Source organism: Macaca thibetana, chromosome 5, assembly GCF_024542745.1.
Source record: "Macaca thibetana thibetana isolate TM-01 chromosome 5, ASM2454274v1, whole genome shotgun sequence".
Taxonomy (NCBI): Eukaryota; Metazoa; Chordata; class Mammalia; order Primates; family Cercopithecidae; genus Macaca; species Macaca thibetana.
In genome coordinates this window covers 126,354,787-126,368,707 of record NC_065582.1, presented here as the reverse complement: position 1 = coordinate 126,368,707, position 13,921 = coordinate 126,354,787, and the positions used below count along the sequence as shown (strand labels likewise).

Below are 13,921 nucleotides of genomic sequence, written 5' to 3'. Positions count from 1 at the left end.
GCCTAGAACTATACACTATTTTCCGATGTATTATTCATAAGAAGCTATTTACTACTCATAGCACATAATCTCATTTATATCTTTTGAGAATACAGCCGTCTTTGTCAGAAGTGTATGAAGTTTCTTTCAAAGCTACAATAGAAAATGGTTTAAAAAAAATGCCCATGAAAGTAGGTATACCTAAGCGTAAAAAGTAATAATCTATATACCAAATGTAAATTTATAAATTAATAGATTATTCACTGTATGATTATTAGTAATGAAAAATAATTCTTGACATGCAAAATAATTTTATCACAGATGCTTTTAAATACTGTTTCTTCTTTTAATGTCATAAGTTAGGAGGGAGGAAGTATGTTCAAGTAACAGAAGAGGAATGTTAAGCGTTTGTCAGAAGCTGGACATATTGATGAACTGTCAAGTTCTTAATTGGAAATCAATACAAAACAAAATAGCACTTCAATTTAGTAATAACTTTAAAGCCCTATTTATTTCCCAAAACATCCAGAGAGGCATGGCATTGCAGGAAAGGCCTAACTTGGATATATGTTGAGGAAAAGAACATACTGGTTGGCAAGGTGCTTAGCACACATTACCTTCCACAGTGAACAACCTACCTGGACAGTAATAGTAATAGTGAGAAACTGTAACCAAACAACTGAATAATCATGTAGTAGAAGTGATTATGGCATTGGATATTGATTTGAACTATATGATCACTAATTTTATGAGACTTAATTGGACACAGAGAAAAATACAGGCAGTGCTCAATTTTCACAGGGGTGTAAGACCACAAAGATGACTGTTGAAACAGTGCAAAGCAATTTTAATAGTCAATGGGAGAAATTATATTTGTTTAGTGACCTTTAAAATTATTTTGTCAAAACATTAAAAGTTCTCTTACTGTGTTTTATAAATATATAGTGGATAAAAATAACAGTAAAATTAATATTACTGATAATAGTAAAACAAATATTACTATTTACTAGTAGTAAAACTAATAGTAAAACTAGTATTCACTAATAGTAAAACTACTAGCAAAATTAAACTAATATTTAAAAAAAGAATGCAACTTAAAATGCTGAAAACATTGAGAACTGAACTGTTTTTTTCTCTGTAAACATTTTGCGAAGTATAGTTTGAATGGTTCTTGCCTTTTCTTGGTCATACAACTGATTAGGAGCAAGCATCTTTTCTATGCCTTGGTGAACTGGCAGATTCCTTTCTAAGTATGAATCAGCTTCCAATATTTTATCCTTTGCCCTTTCAATGGCATGAAATTTCTCTGCAGTTTCCTTTAATGTGAAGTTTTTTACATCCTCTGGGACATTGTCATCCTTTCCATCACAGCCATTTTGCTCATTTATGTAGATAAATCATTCCCATCAATGTTATCTACTTTAACTGGGTCACCCAGTTTTCTTTACTAATGAAACAAATATTTCTGCAAGGACAATTTACTTCAACGATTGATTTTATCTACATCTATTTTGTTTATCTTGGCTATAGTTATAGTGAAACTTTTCACCAATACTCACAAAGCAGCCACCACACTTTCCCTGTGGCAATTTGAAGCCAAATGTTACTTACGAGTTTTGTAGCATAACCCATCTTAAAGTTCTTCCCTCTCAGTTGGGGGATCATCCCTCACCTCAGGGTAAGTCCTGATGAACAACTTGAAGAGCAACATGTCAAAACCTATCACTTGCCTGCTCCTATGGGTGGCTGAGTCATGGCCTCACTGGCAAAGCCTTCTTTACCAAGTCCAGGTCCTCATTAGTACTCTGGCTCCATGAACCAGCAAGCTGGCAAGCTAGATACAACTAATAATATGGGTGTCTTTTATGATAGGATTAGAAAATCTTGACCTTCCAGGTGAAAGTTTCTGTGCTTTTACATGATTGTTTGGTAATGCTCTGTTGGATGTCCAAGATACCCCAAACAGCAGAGCTGAATGGAGCCACTAATATAATTGCTATCATTTAACTGATAACACTGACAGCTAGTGAGGTGGTAAAGCTATAGGGCAACAGGCTAGGTCTCCCAGCCCTGTTCATCTCATATCTTTGTCTCTTTTCCATTTCCTTTTTAAATGTTTTATATATACTTAGATACACAGAACTACAACTTGATTTAATAGTCATTACCAAGTTAGACTTCATGTGACATGGAGTATCTATATGTGCTACTAAGTGTACACACCCACCAAAAATGCTTATGTAAAATTTGCTTTCAGAATACTTTTTACTTTCAGCAAAAAACATTCTAACTTAAAAATAAGAAAGCATGGAAGTGATATGAGACCAAAAAAATACTCTATGAGAGAAGAGTCTTATAAAACGTGCTAAACTGAACTGCTGGGTAAGCTTGCCTTACAGGCGGTCAAGGCTGTGAACTGCAAACATCCCTGCTTTTCTTGCCTCAAGCTGGTTATCTCATGTTGTCAATGCCATCTGGGTGCATCACAAATGTGGTAATTTTGCAATGAACACATAACTATAATGTTATCAAGAAACAGAATGACAGTAAAGAAAATAAATAAGGCCAGGTTTTAAAATAAAATGCACTTTACTCTTTCAAGTTGAGAAATTCAAATAAGTTACTCACATCTGACCTAAGTGACTGAACATGAAAGATTAAATAAATAAATGAGGTCATTCCCTATTGATTTCAGCATGTACACAACACACACACAGACATAGGTATACGCATACAGATACACATGTTCATGTCGAGAGCCATCACTGCTAGAATAGAGTTCCAACCATGTCAGGGACGCTATGTATTAGAGCCAATGAGGGCAGCAGTGTTTTCTTTGGTAAGGTACATCTGTACTCTGCTCTTGTTTACACCATTTTGTCTCTAGAATGCATTGTTGCACATATGTGTCCTCAGGGTTTTCTTTTTCTTTTAGGCTCAAATGGCTTACTTGGATCTGGTCCCTGATGTATCTTAGAATCTCACATATATAAGGCCAGTATCCTAGGACACTTCTAACTGCATTTTCTATTTTATTCAACGATATGCTAGAATTTGGGTAAACTCTCAGCTGATGAGCAGGTTCTAAGTGAAAATTCAAAATCTAAATTATTTTTAAAATGGCACCACCCATTCTTTTCAGTTTCCCTGTAGGAAGGGCACACCTATAACTAACGAAGTTCTTGATGTGGCACTGTATTTTTTGGCCAGAATAATCAGTCTTATACAAAAAATATTTCTAACATAAAAATGTCACCACTTGCTTAACCATATTTGTGCCTTCATAGACATCTAAGATTCCTAGGTGACACTGAAAATCTGAATGCAGGTAAACATCTGACAAAGATAATGGAAGTAAAATCAGATTAGAGGGTCAGGCACCTAGAAATACATCAGTCTTGGGGCCCAGTTTCCCCTTTTGTAAAGAGAAGACTGGGTTAGAATTTTTTTTTATTGCTACGTATTTGTTGCCTTATATCTTTCATTGACCACAATAACTAGCTTAGTTCCTTTTCTTTATTCTCTCTAAAACACAAGTGAAAAACACTGACTTCAACTATCTAGATAACTACTTAGATCTGAAATATAGTTAAGGTTGGCAGACACATCCTAAGGTGCCTTCTGGCTCTAAGAGTGAATGGCTGAGAATAGAGCATATTTGACTAAGCGTAGAGTAAGATGACAACTCCCAAAATTCAAAACAATGCCCAGGTCTATAAAAGGCCAGCTGTATTCTATCAATAAAAACTGTACTACAAGAAATTTGATCCCTAAACCAAATATTAATGATACAATTAGAAGAGAGGGAGAAAAGGAAGAAAGGAAGGATAAAAGGGAGGGAAAGAGAGAGGGAGGGAGAGAGTAAATATTTAAGTCTGATTGAACTCTTTTCCCTCAGAAGAAAGAGGTAATGATTAATAAGTTAATAATTCCCCCATAAATGAAACTTCTCTATTTTTAAAATATGTAAGGTGGAATTTTTTTAAATCTTCACTTATCAAAAGATATTGGTTTATTACCTTCAAAGTCCACATCTCCAACTAATTTTGTCTTTCCTGTCAGTGGATCACGGACGTAGTTGATACCCACATCAATTACAGCAGCACCTTCTTTAACCATATCAGACGTAATCAACTTTGGAATACCTGAAAACAAAAAGAGTTGTTTGTCCTTCAGCATAACACATGTTTATAAATATGTTTGGTAGGCTTATATATATATACACACACACATATATATGTGTGTATATATATGTGTGTGTATATATATGTGTGTATATATGTGTGTATAACACACATATATATGTGTGTGTAATACGTTGTTCCTTAAAAAACAGGCCATTGATCGTTTCTGATCTGAGAGAAGAACAAAGATGATTAAGGCAGCACATAAGGGCTTCTGAGGATGAAATCCTGCAGGAGTTACCCTCTCACCTCAGAGATCGCTCACCTGACATCGCAGGGATACCTGCTTGAGCAGCATCCTTTTGTATGTCACATACTATGAATGGCATGGGGAGATTGCGGACATGAGACAGGCTCCTGCTGAGGTGTGGTGGAGTGGAGCACAGTGAAAGCAACTTGGAAATTGGAAGGAGGGAAAGAAAGAAAGGGAGGAAGGGAGGGAGGAAGGGAGAGAGATAGAAAGGAAGGGAGGGGGAAAGAAAAGAATGAGGATAATAATAATTCATATTCCCCAGGGTTGTCGTAAACAGTAAAATGCCATACTCATAATGGCATCTCATCAACTCCAAACATGAAGTTCTAAGTGCTATCTTGAGCTTTCATTTTATTTTTTCTTGGTTTCTTTGGATCACGATGTCTGTATGATTCTGAAAGGTGTAATGTATAGTAAGCTCTCCTCACTATTGGTCTGTTCCAGTTTAAAAGACAGATCTACAGAGATCTTATGTCATCATCTATTTCCTGCAATTATTTTAAAATTTTGTTTCAAGTACAACAGTACCGGCTAAGATTAATGTTCCAGTTTTTAAAAAAATAACATTGAACAATCCAACCACAAATTTAGTAGATTAAAGCAACAATTTATTACTATGTCTTATGATTCTGTGGGTTGACTGAGTTCATCTGGATGTATTTGGCTTAGGATCTTTCATGTAATTGGAGTCAGATAGTGTCTGAAGCTAGAGTCATCTAAAGACATGACAGGCTAAAAGGACTCACTTACATGGTTGCAGAGGATGCTTGTGATTGGTTAGGAGCATAGTTAAGGCTGTCAACGGAACACATATGCATGAACTCTCCATGGGGCTTAGTTTCTCACAGACTGGCAGCTGGTTTCCAAGAGTGAGTGTTCCAGGAGACAAGAAGTATTAGTTACCAGCCTCTTAATGCTTGGACCGGGAAACTAGCATAATGTCACTTCTGTCATATACTATTGGTCAAGAAGTAACACAGTCCACTCAGATCAGGAGGAAGAAAAGAGACTCCACTTCTCAGTGGGAGGAGAATCAAAGACTCTGTGCTCATCTTTATTATTCTATCACAATGCTTCTGATGGACATGGTGTCTGGTAGGTTATTTGCTCACATTCGGATTCTAGATCTCTTGCGGGAAAAGCCTACCCACTGTGTTGTTAGAGACATTCTAGCACCTGTACTATCCATTTAAGCATTACGGATGGCTTAAATGTCACCTTGTAACATGATTTTTACTGCTAGCAAGAGTTTAAAGGCTATAAACAAATGGTCAATGTCAACATAGATGTAGCTATGGGATAGCTTCTTTAGTCTCATAATGATGTGACAGAAGAGTCACCAATGTTTGAGATGTATTTTTCCCTTGCATTCCTATCCTGTGATATAGAACTTATCTTTTTTATTGGTTCTGACATAGGTACTATGCCTCGCTCCAAATAGTCATAAAATCCTCTTTCTTCTTGGTATCCAATAGAAAAAGAAGACATACATTGAGTATAGCTGCAGAAAAAAAAATTCAAGATAAAAATATTCATAAAATAGTTATTATTGTCCAGCCTCTATGCTAATGGCAAAGATCCCAATTTCCCTCTGATTATTATAACATCTCAGAGAATATTAAATGGCAATGAACAAATGGCAAAATTTTCAAAATAGAGGAAAGTGTGAGCTTGATTTTAATTCCCAGGAAAATTACAAAATGGAAAAAAACCTTTAAATGTTTATCTTTTTTGGATAGTGATGCTTTATATGTCCACTGTAGAAAATTTGGAAAATATGTAAAAATTTAATATGAAAATAAAAATCACTATTATCTTACTCTCCAAAGAAAATAAGTATTTGTATTTTTAGTGTATTCCTTTCTAGGATTTCAAAATATTTACATATTAAATATAAAATATGAAACCTGCATTTCCTTAATGTTGTGTCTCACTATGTATCTCACCACTCTGTTATTACATTAAAATGTGAGCATTTTCCCATTTCATTTTATTTGAAAATTAGAAGCTATATGAACTAATTCATTATATGGATTACCATAAAAATGTATTCATTCCTGCAGTGTTTCTAATATTTTGCTATTATAAATAATGCAGTGATGGTCATTTATGTTCAGAAAACGATAGGCAACTTCTTAATTACAGCATCAAATTTTAGAAAACTTTTCACTGCACTCTTATGAATGGAAAAATATAGGTTAGATGAAAGCATCTATTGGTAGAATCATAGGTAGTTAAATAACATATTACGAAACTGTTGACCAATGCATTTGTAAGGTCTATTGAGATCTTCTGTGAAAAGTATTTGTCAATACCATGTTCAAATTTTAATAAATAATTTGGAAGAACACATTGGCATTGTGATGGTTTTATCTTTGTTCTCCTCTAGATCCATTTTCACCTTTTTTCTGCTTTACTCTAGGCCAGCGGTGGGACTGATCCTTACAAGGGTGTTGTGTGCTTCTTGCCTCTCTTGGAACCACATCACGGCCATGAGAACAAATTCAAGCTAGTCTGCTGAAGGATACAAGTACCGTAGAGGAAAGCTGAGTTACTTTAGCTGAGGCCATAATAGACTGATCAGTTCCCTGTCAACAACCAGTAAGGGCAGATGCTTGATCAGGCCCCAGAAAGATCATCAGAAATGAGTGAGTCAAGGTTACTATAACTGATCAGCTGAACCATGGACTCAGGAAAAAAATTTTTTAAAGGTGGTGTCTAAGTGACTTTTTTTTTTTTTTTTTTTTTTTTTTTTTTTTTTTTTTTAACATACCAGTAGCTACATAGCCCATATTTGCAAATGACACAAAATTGGACAGAATGGCTACTGGGTTGTAATTTTGGAATGATAGATTATAAGTATCAAGAATAATCTGAATGGGAACAAATGTATAATTCTCATGAAGTGCTGTACTTGATTAAAAACTCAATACAAAACTAAGATGGCCTCCAGATACAAGGATGTAATATTTTCCAATATATTTTTAGCAAACTCTCTGGAATAGTTGGTTGTACTTCAGAGGCTGGTGTAGGGAAGAATGATTAGAACCAGTCTAGAAATCATGTCAAATTCTTATCACTTGCTATCAAACTAGCTGGCTCAATTAATTATTACTGATCTGCAATAAGATAAAATCTTGTGCCACAATATAAAGCAACTATCTCAGTAAACACAGTTTAATTCAGCTAACTTTATTATACTTTTTGTAGGAAGAATCTTTTTTTTTTTTTTTTTTTTTTTTTTTTGAGATGGAGTCTCACTCTGTCACCCAGGCTGGAGTGCAGTGGCCGGATCTCAGCTCACTGCAAGCTCCGCCTCCCGGGTTCACGCCCTTCTCCTGCCTCAGCCTCCGGAGCAGCTGGGACTACAGGCGTCCGCCACCTCGCCCGGCTAGTTTTTTGTATTTTTTAGTAGAGACGGGGTTTCACCGGATTAGCCAGGATGGTCTCGATCTCCTGACCTTGTGATCCGCCCGTCTCGGCCTCCCAAAGTGCTGGGATTACAGGCTTGAGCCACCGTGCCCGGCTGAATTTTTCAATGAAATAAGTGGTGTGTTGATTTATAGTTTGGTGCAAGCTTCCTATCTTCTTGCAGACCTATAACATACAGTGAGCAGAGGGTAAGAAATAGTCACTGACCATCATCAGTGCACTGACCACACAGTGAAAACCTCTGCACTAGAGGAATGGTTAAATGAACTTAGGCTACCTATCTCAGAAACAAACAAACAAATGCATACACCTAAAAACAAAACAAGAAAACCCCAATAACTAGAGTAGTTTCTTCAATATGCTAAAAACTGCAAATCAGGAAGATTTTACTCTATATGGTTTCAGAGAGAAGAAAGGAAAAAACACAAAGGGAGGGAGGATCTTTTAGTTCAGTAAAAGATATTCTAAGGATAATATACCACAAAGAGAAACTGTAACGTGTCCTTATTTCTTACTAGCAATATTCAAAATAAAGAAGGGATTGAACTGGGAAGGTTAGTTGTAGGAAGACAAGTCCCCAGATTACCTTGGCTGCCCCAGCTCTTTCCCCTGCCACTTAACAGAGACTTTCTCTTTATCCCGTTCTAGTTCTAGAATGGGGCATCTTGAGATAAAGAGAAAGTGTTGGGTACAGTCTAGGCTATGTCCTCCTCCCTCCTAGAATGGGATGTTCCCCAGTGCTTGAGCTCAGCAATTCAAGTGGTGTCTAGGGTGTACTGAGTTCCCTCAGCTGTGTCACAATGGGGCAAGCACCGATGACACTCCATTCGCCCTGGGCAGTTTCCTGAGCCTTGGGAAGCTGGCTCACCAAGGATTCTAGGCTTCTGTTTATTCTTGCTGCATATCTGCGTTGGTTGATTTGTGTGAGTGTTCTGTCTCACCATTCTTATGCAAGTGATAGAGGTACTGGGACCCCTTTTGCTCCTCCATGCTGTCGTCATGGTGTTGGGACTACGGAAGCATCTAGGTCTTCTCTAAGCTTCTGTCAGACTTATAAACTTCTGCATTAGTTATGCCTTTCAATTCTATGACTTAAACATTCTCCTTTGTCCTTTCAAATTAAAAAAAAAAAAAACCTCTTCTTTCTTTTTCCAAGTAATTCATCTCTGAAGTTGTGTTGACCTTTGACTCTATCATTCATTCTACTTAAGAAGATAGAGAAATTATATAAATTACATTTAATGGTTGGAATTATGACAAACATTCAAAATCTCTATTTTAGTCAGGCTAAATACACTGAGTAGTCCACTTACATTGCTGTCTTGTACAGGCAAATGATTGGAAGCACATAGTTGCTCAATTAGTATATTTTTATAGATATTGAAAAGAAATTTCTAAGACTTGATGTGTTTAATTTCCCAAGTATACAAATGCAATATAAATTCTTGTCATGTGATAACATAGAATTAAAATCTACTTAAATATTAGATAAATAAAAGACATATATCATTAGGATGCACAGTCAGGATATTTTTCTTTTTGTTAGAGTTGAAAATGAATGATTTCAAGTGAATGATTCCTATGAGTTTACTTTTTCTGTTGTTGCTGTCATAATTCCATGGGAACCAATTCTTAATTTTTATACATAATTTGAGGGCTCAAGCATTATATGTGAGAACCAAAACCATCTCCGCTCACATAGCTTATATATTATAAGCTGTAATATTAACATTATTTTATTATTCAGCTGTCTTCATCTACATAACTTTCTTACTCCAGGAAAGTCTTGCTCAGAAAGATGAAATCTGAAAGTGATTTTGTCTCAGGAACTTATGAAAAACTCATTTAATGAATATTAAACCTTTTGATTTTTCAGTAGGTAGCATCAAATAGCTGATTCTGTAGGATGTTTTGAAACCCTTGCTTCAAAATCCTCTCTTTGTATCCACCAATCCTAAACTTTCATATTATAATCATCCAATTCTAAGCAAGCCTCCACAAGGCATGTTAAAAGACTTGCCTTGCAATACAACTCAGGACACAGGCATGGACAGAGACTTATAATTAAACCACCAAAAGCAGTTGCAACAAAAGCTAAAATCAACAAATGGGATCTAAAACTAAAGAGCTCCTGCACAACAAAAGAAACTATCATCAAAGTGAACAGGCAACCTACAGAATAGGAGAAAATTTTTGCAATCTACCATATGACAAAGGTCTAATATCCAGAATTTACAAGGAATTTTAAAAAATTTGCAAGAAAAAAACAACCCCATCAAAAAGTAGGCAAAGGATATGAACAGGCGTTCCTCAAAAAAAAAGACATTTATATGTCCATCATCCATATGAAAAAAAAGCTCAACATCACTGATCATTAGAGAAATGCAAATCAAAAGCACAGTGAGATACCATCTCACACCAGTCAGAAAGGCAATTACTAAAAAGTCAAGAAACAACATGCTGGTGAGGCTGTGGAGAGATAGGAACCCTTTTACATTGTTAGTGGGACTATAAATTAGTTCAACCATTGTGCAAGACAGAGTGGTGATTCCTCGAGGATCCAGAACCAGAAATACCATTTGACCCAGCAATCCCATTACTGGATATATATTCAAGGATTATAAATCATTCTACTATAAAGACACATGCACACGTATGTTTATTGCAGCACTATTTACAAAAGCAAAGACTTGGAAACAACCCAAATGCCCATCAACGATAGACTGGATAAAGAACATGTGGTACATATACACCATGGAATACTATGCAGCCACAAAAGGGAAGGAGATCATGTCCTTTGCAGGGACATGGATGAAGCTGGAAGCCATCATCCTCAGCAAACTAGCACAGGAACAGAAAATCAAACACTGCATGTTCTCATTCATAAGTGGGAGTTGAATAATGAGAACACATGGACACAGGGAGGGGAACAACAAACATTGGGGCCTGTTGGGGGTGGGGTAAGCATCAGGACAAATAGCTAACCTATGCAGGGCTTAAAACCTAGGTGATGCCTTGATAGGTGCAGCAAACTACCATGGCACACAGATACCTATGTAACAAATCTGCACATTCTGCACATGTATCCTGGAACTTAAAGTAGACAAACAAAAAAAATAAAGACTTGCTTTGAAACAAACTCTAACATCTTATAAATGCTTCAACTTTGCCCCCACACCCTAACATGTTACTAAGTTTAACTGGTTCTCCAAGAGAAAAAATACCTCTGATGTGTAGAATTTGATGATTTCTATAACATAAATAGTCCTACCATGGCTGACTTCAAGCTACTAATGTGAACTCACTGAACATGGATTGGGGAAGAGATGCTCAGAAACAATCTCACAGGCTGGTGGAGCAAGCTTCAGCATACCACTGCTACTAAGACTCTGTCAATGCAGTTCTCACCCATGCTACAGTAACCATAAACTAAGATTTGTCATATCATTGAATTGTTCGGGTAATATTTTTGGGGAACCAGCATTCAATAATCTTAAAGATCCACAAAGATCTAGTCAAAAACTTCTCTTGTACATGATCCCAGACCTTGAGTCAAAAAGCATGAGTGCCTTGTGGTCTACTGAAATTCCTGCTAGGGTAAGGAGCTGTTGGTCTCTCTGACTGTTGTGATGAGGTATGGCTCACATTGAGTCTGACCTCTTCCATATTTTGTTACATAAAGTTCCCCATGCACTGCATTTATTTTGTCTTCTATGAATAAAAAGCCCTTTTTAAGGAATCCTTCGATTGATCAGATTTGAATAAGTTTTATCCTTGGTAGAAATCAGTTTTATTACTAACTACACTATATATCTCTATCCCTATCATTTTTTTTTTGTATCTCTATAAAAGCAAACTTCACAGAAAGGAAATGGATGTAAACCAGACAAATCCATCCTCAAACTGACCTTGACAGGCTGGGCATGGTGGCTTATGCCTATAATCCCAGCACTTTGGGAGGCTGAAGGATGTGTATCACTTGAGGTCAGGAGTTTGAGATCAGCCTGACCAACATGGTGATACCCCATTTCTACTTGGAAAAAAAAAATAGAAAAAAAAAATCAAACTGATCTTGAGGACCAAGAAATTCAGAGAGCTCCTCTGAACTTTGCAAAACTCTGGAAAAACTTTGTCTCAGGTCACTTACCAAAATCTTATGAGTGCTTTTCTCAGTGTGTCTTGTGAAATTTCTCCAAACTTTACTGTCTGTGAAAACTGCACATGTGTGAGGTTTGCAGCTGGAGAAGGCCCAGCCATCAGGCCATGCGGGGCTGAGGCCGGAGGTACACAGCGGTATTTTCACCTGATGGTTCCTAGACTCTGCTGGACTTGGCTCAGTTTAAACCAAAGACCATTCCCCTTCTGACAGACTCTTGCTTTGCACATGTATTTATGCCCTAACCCAAATTCTTATATTTATTATCTTTCTAAATAGCTTGGTTTCACTAAAGATAATTTAGAATTATAATAGACATTTTCAAGGAGTTTGGGTATGAACAAAAGTGTTCATTTGAGAGATGCCTTAGAACATAAAAGAATAAAATTCTAAACATGCAATAATCTGCATTGTTAATGTGTTTGAGGAAGTATCCAAAATTATTCAGACGTCAAAATTGTTCCCTTAAAAGATGCCTTTATTGAGGCAAAAAAATAAAAGTGAAATACTTAATCTGTTTTAGATTCCTTTAAACTTCAACAGAAACTTAATGACCTTTATCCTATGATTCTTCTCCCAGCCTGTTTCTCCTTCTCCTTCTGGCTTGTTTCCCCTTTCTTCTGGCTGTCCAGAAACCCCTAAAGTGCATTATCTTATAAAGCTAAGCCCCTGTCAGAACAGAAAAAGAAAAAAACACTCTTATTGTTAATTTTAAGACTTCATCCCATTCTGAGCTAAAAGCCACTATTAAAATGTACCCAAAGCCTCACCATGATAAAATTTGCAGAGACATCAGGAATAGTTTCAGGAATGTACAACCCATACTTCTCAAATCGATATCTATTATGCTCATATGCTCAGATACAAAAGAACTGGATAAAAAAAGGCATAACACAAAGATTCTTAATTGCATAAGAAATCAGAGGTATTTTGCAAGCTGTAGATTTTGAATGCCTTTTGGCTATCCCCCAAATCATTCCTGTGAACATAGATTGGACTCTGATTCAGTCCTATAAGCAAAAAAAGAATCAATTCATTAGGGAGTTCAAGGATAGGTTATTTGACACCTTTTGACAAAATTCAGAAGTAAACACTGATTCAGATGAAGCCTCGCTTCCTCTCATTTTCTTGTGAATAACCTTAAGCCAGAAATAAAAGAATTAAAACACAAGAAAAAGCAGAAATGAGAAACAGCCATTGCCAGACTTCTAGCATCCTCTTGAACATTTTGAAAGGGACTTGGCACAAAAATCAAATAAGACTTAAATCAAATTCAGGCCCCTACAGATAAAACAATCAGACATTAGCAATCATTAAACACCCCCTAAAGAGGGAATCACTCGGTAAAGACATTTACAGATACTGTAAACAGAAAGAACACTGAAAAAAAAGTTAGTATATTAAAAATAAAGGAAAAAATTGAAGGATGTAAAAATGAAAGTGCTTTAAAGGAAATCAAATGCCCAGTTTCTCATTTTACCCTTAAATTCACAAGGAGAAATTTCTTATAATGTTAAAGAACAACATTTTGATTGATACAGGTACAACCATATCAGCCTTAAACTCTTCTATTCTTATTCAACATTCCCCTTGGAATAAACATACTATGCAGGTGGTAGGCATTTCTAATAATTCCTGAACATTCCTTATGTCCAGGCCTAGAACAGAAATACAGTCTTTCCTCCTCTGTGATTCCACACCTGTTAATTTGATACTCTGAGAGTGGAGTTGCCAGATTAAATGATGTCCTGATTATCTCTTTCTTAAAATCCCTTAGGATGCCCTATTCATAGCTAGTTTGGATAAGGACGTAGACTTAACTAATGCCTTTGTATCCAAATCAAGCCCAAATTGAAGATATCAAAGAGATGCCAGAATTTTTGTGGGTAAAACTTTGATATTATCATCAACATTATT

General features: G+C 36.2%; 1 protein-coding gene across 5 annotated transcripts in view; it reads right to left on the bottom strand.

Annotated features, from left to right (window-relative positions):
* The window catches only part of MTHFD2L (methylenetetrahydrofolate dehydrogenase (NADP+ dependent) 2 like), a 147,430-nt gene that overhangs the window by 21,975 nt on the left and 111,534 nt on the right, over positions 1-13,921 (bottom strand). For all 5 annotated transcript variants that reach the window (XR_007725753.1, XM_050790953.1, XM_050790948.1 and 2 more), the window contains one exon: positions 3,999-4,124. Coding sequence is in view for 4 of the 5 variants with exons in the window: in XM_050790953.1 (XP_050646910.1) it covers positions 3,999-4,124 (126 nt within the window). In the remaining variant the exon portion in view is untranslated. The remainder of the gene's footprint in view (positions 1-3,998; positions 4,125-13,921) is intronic.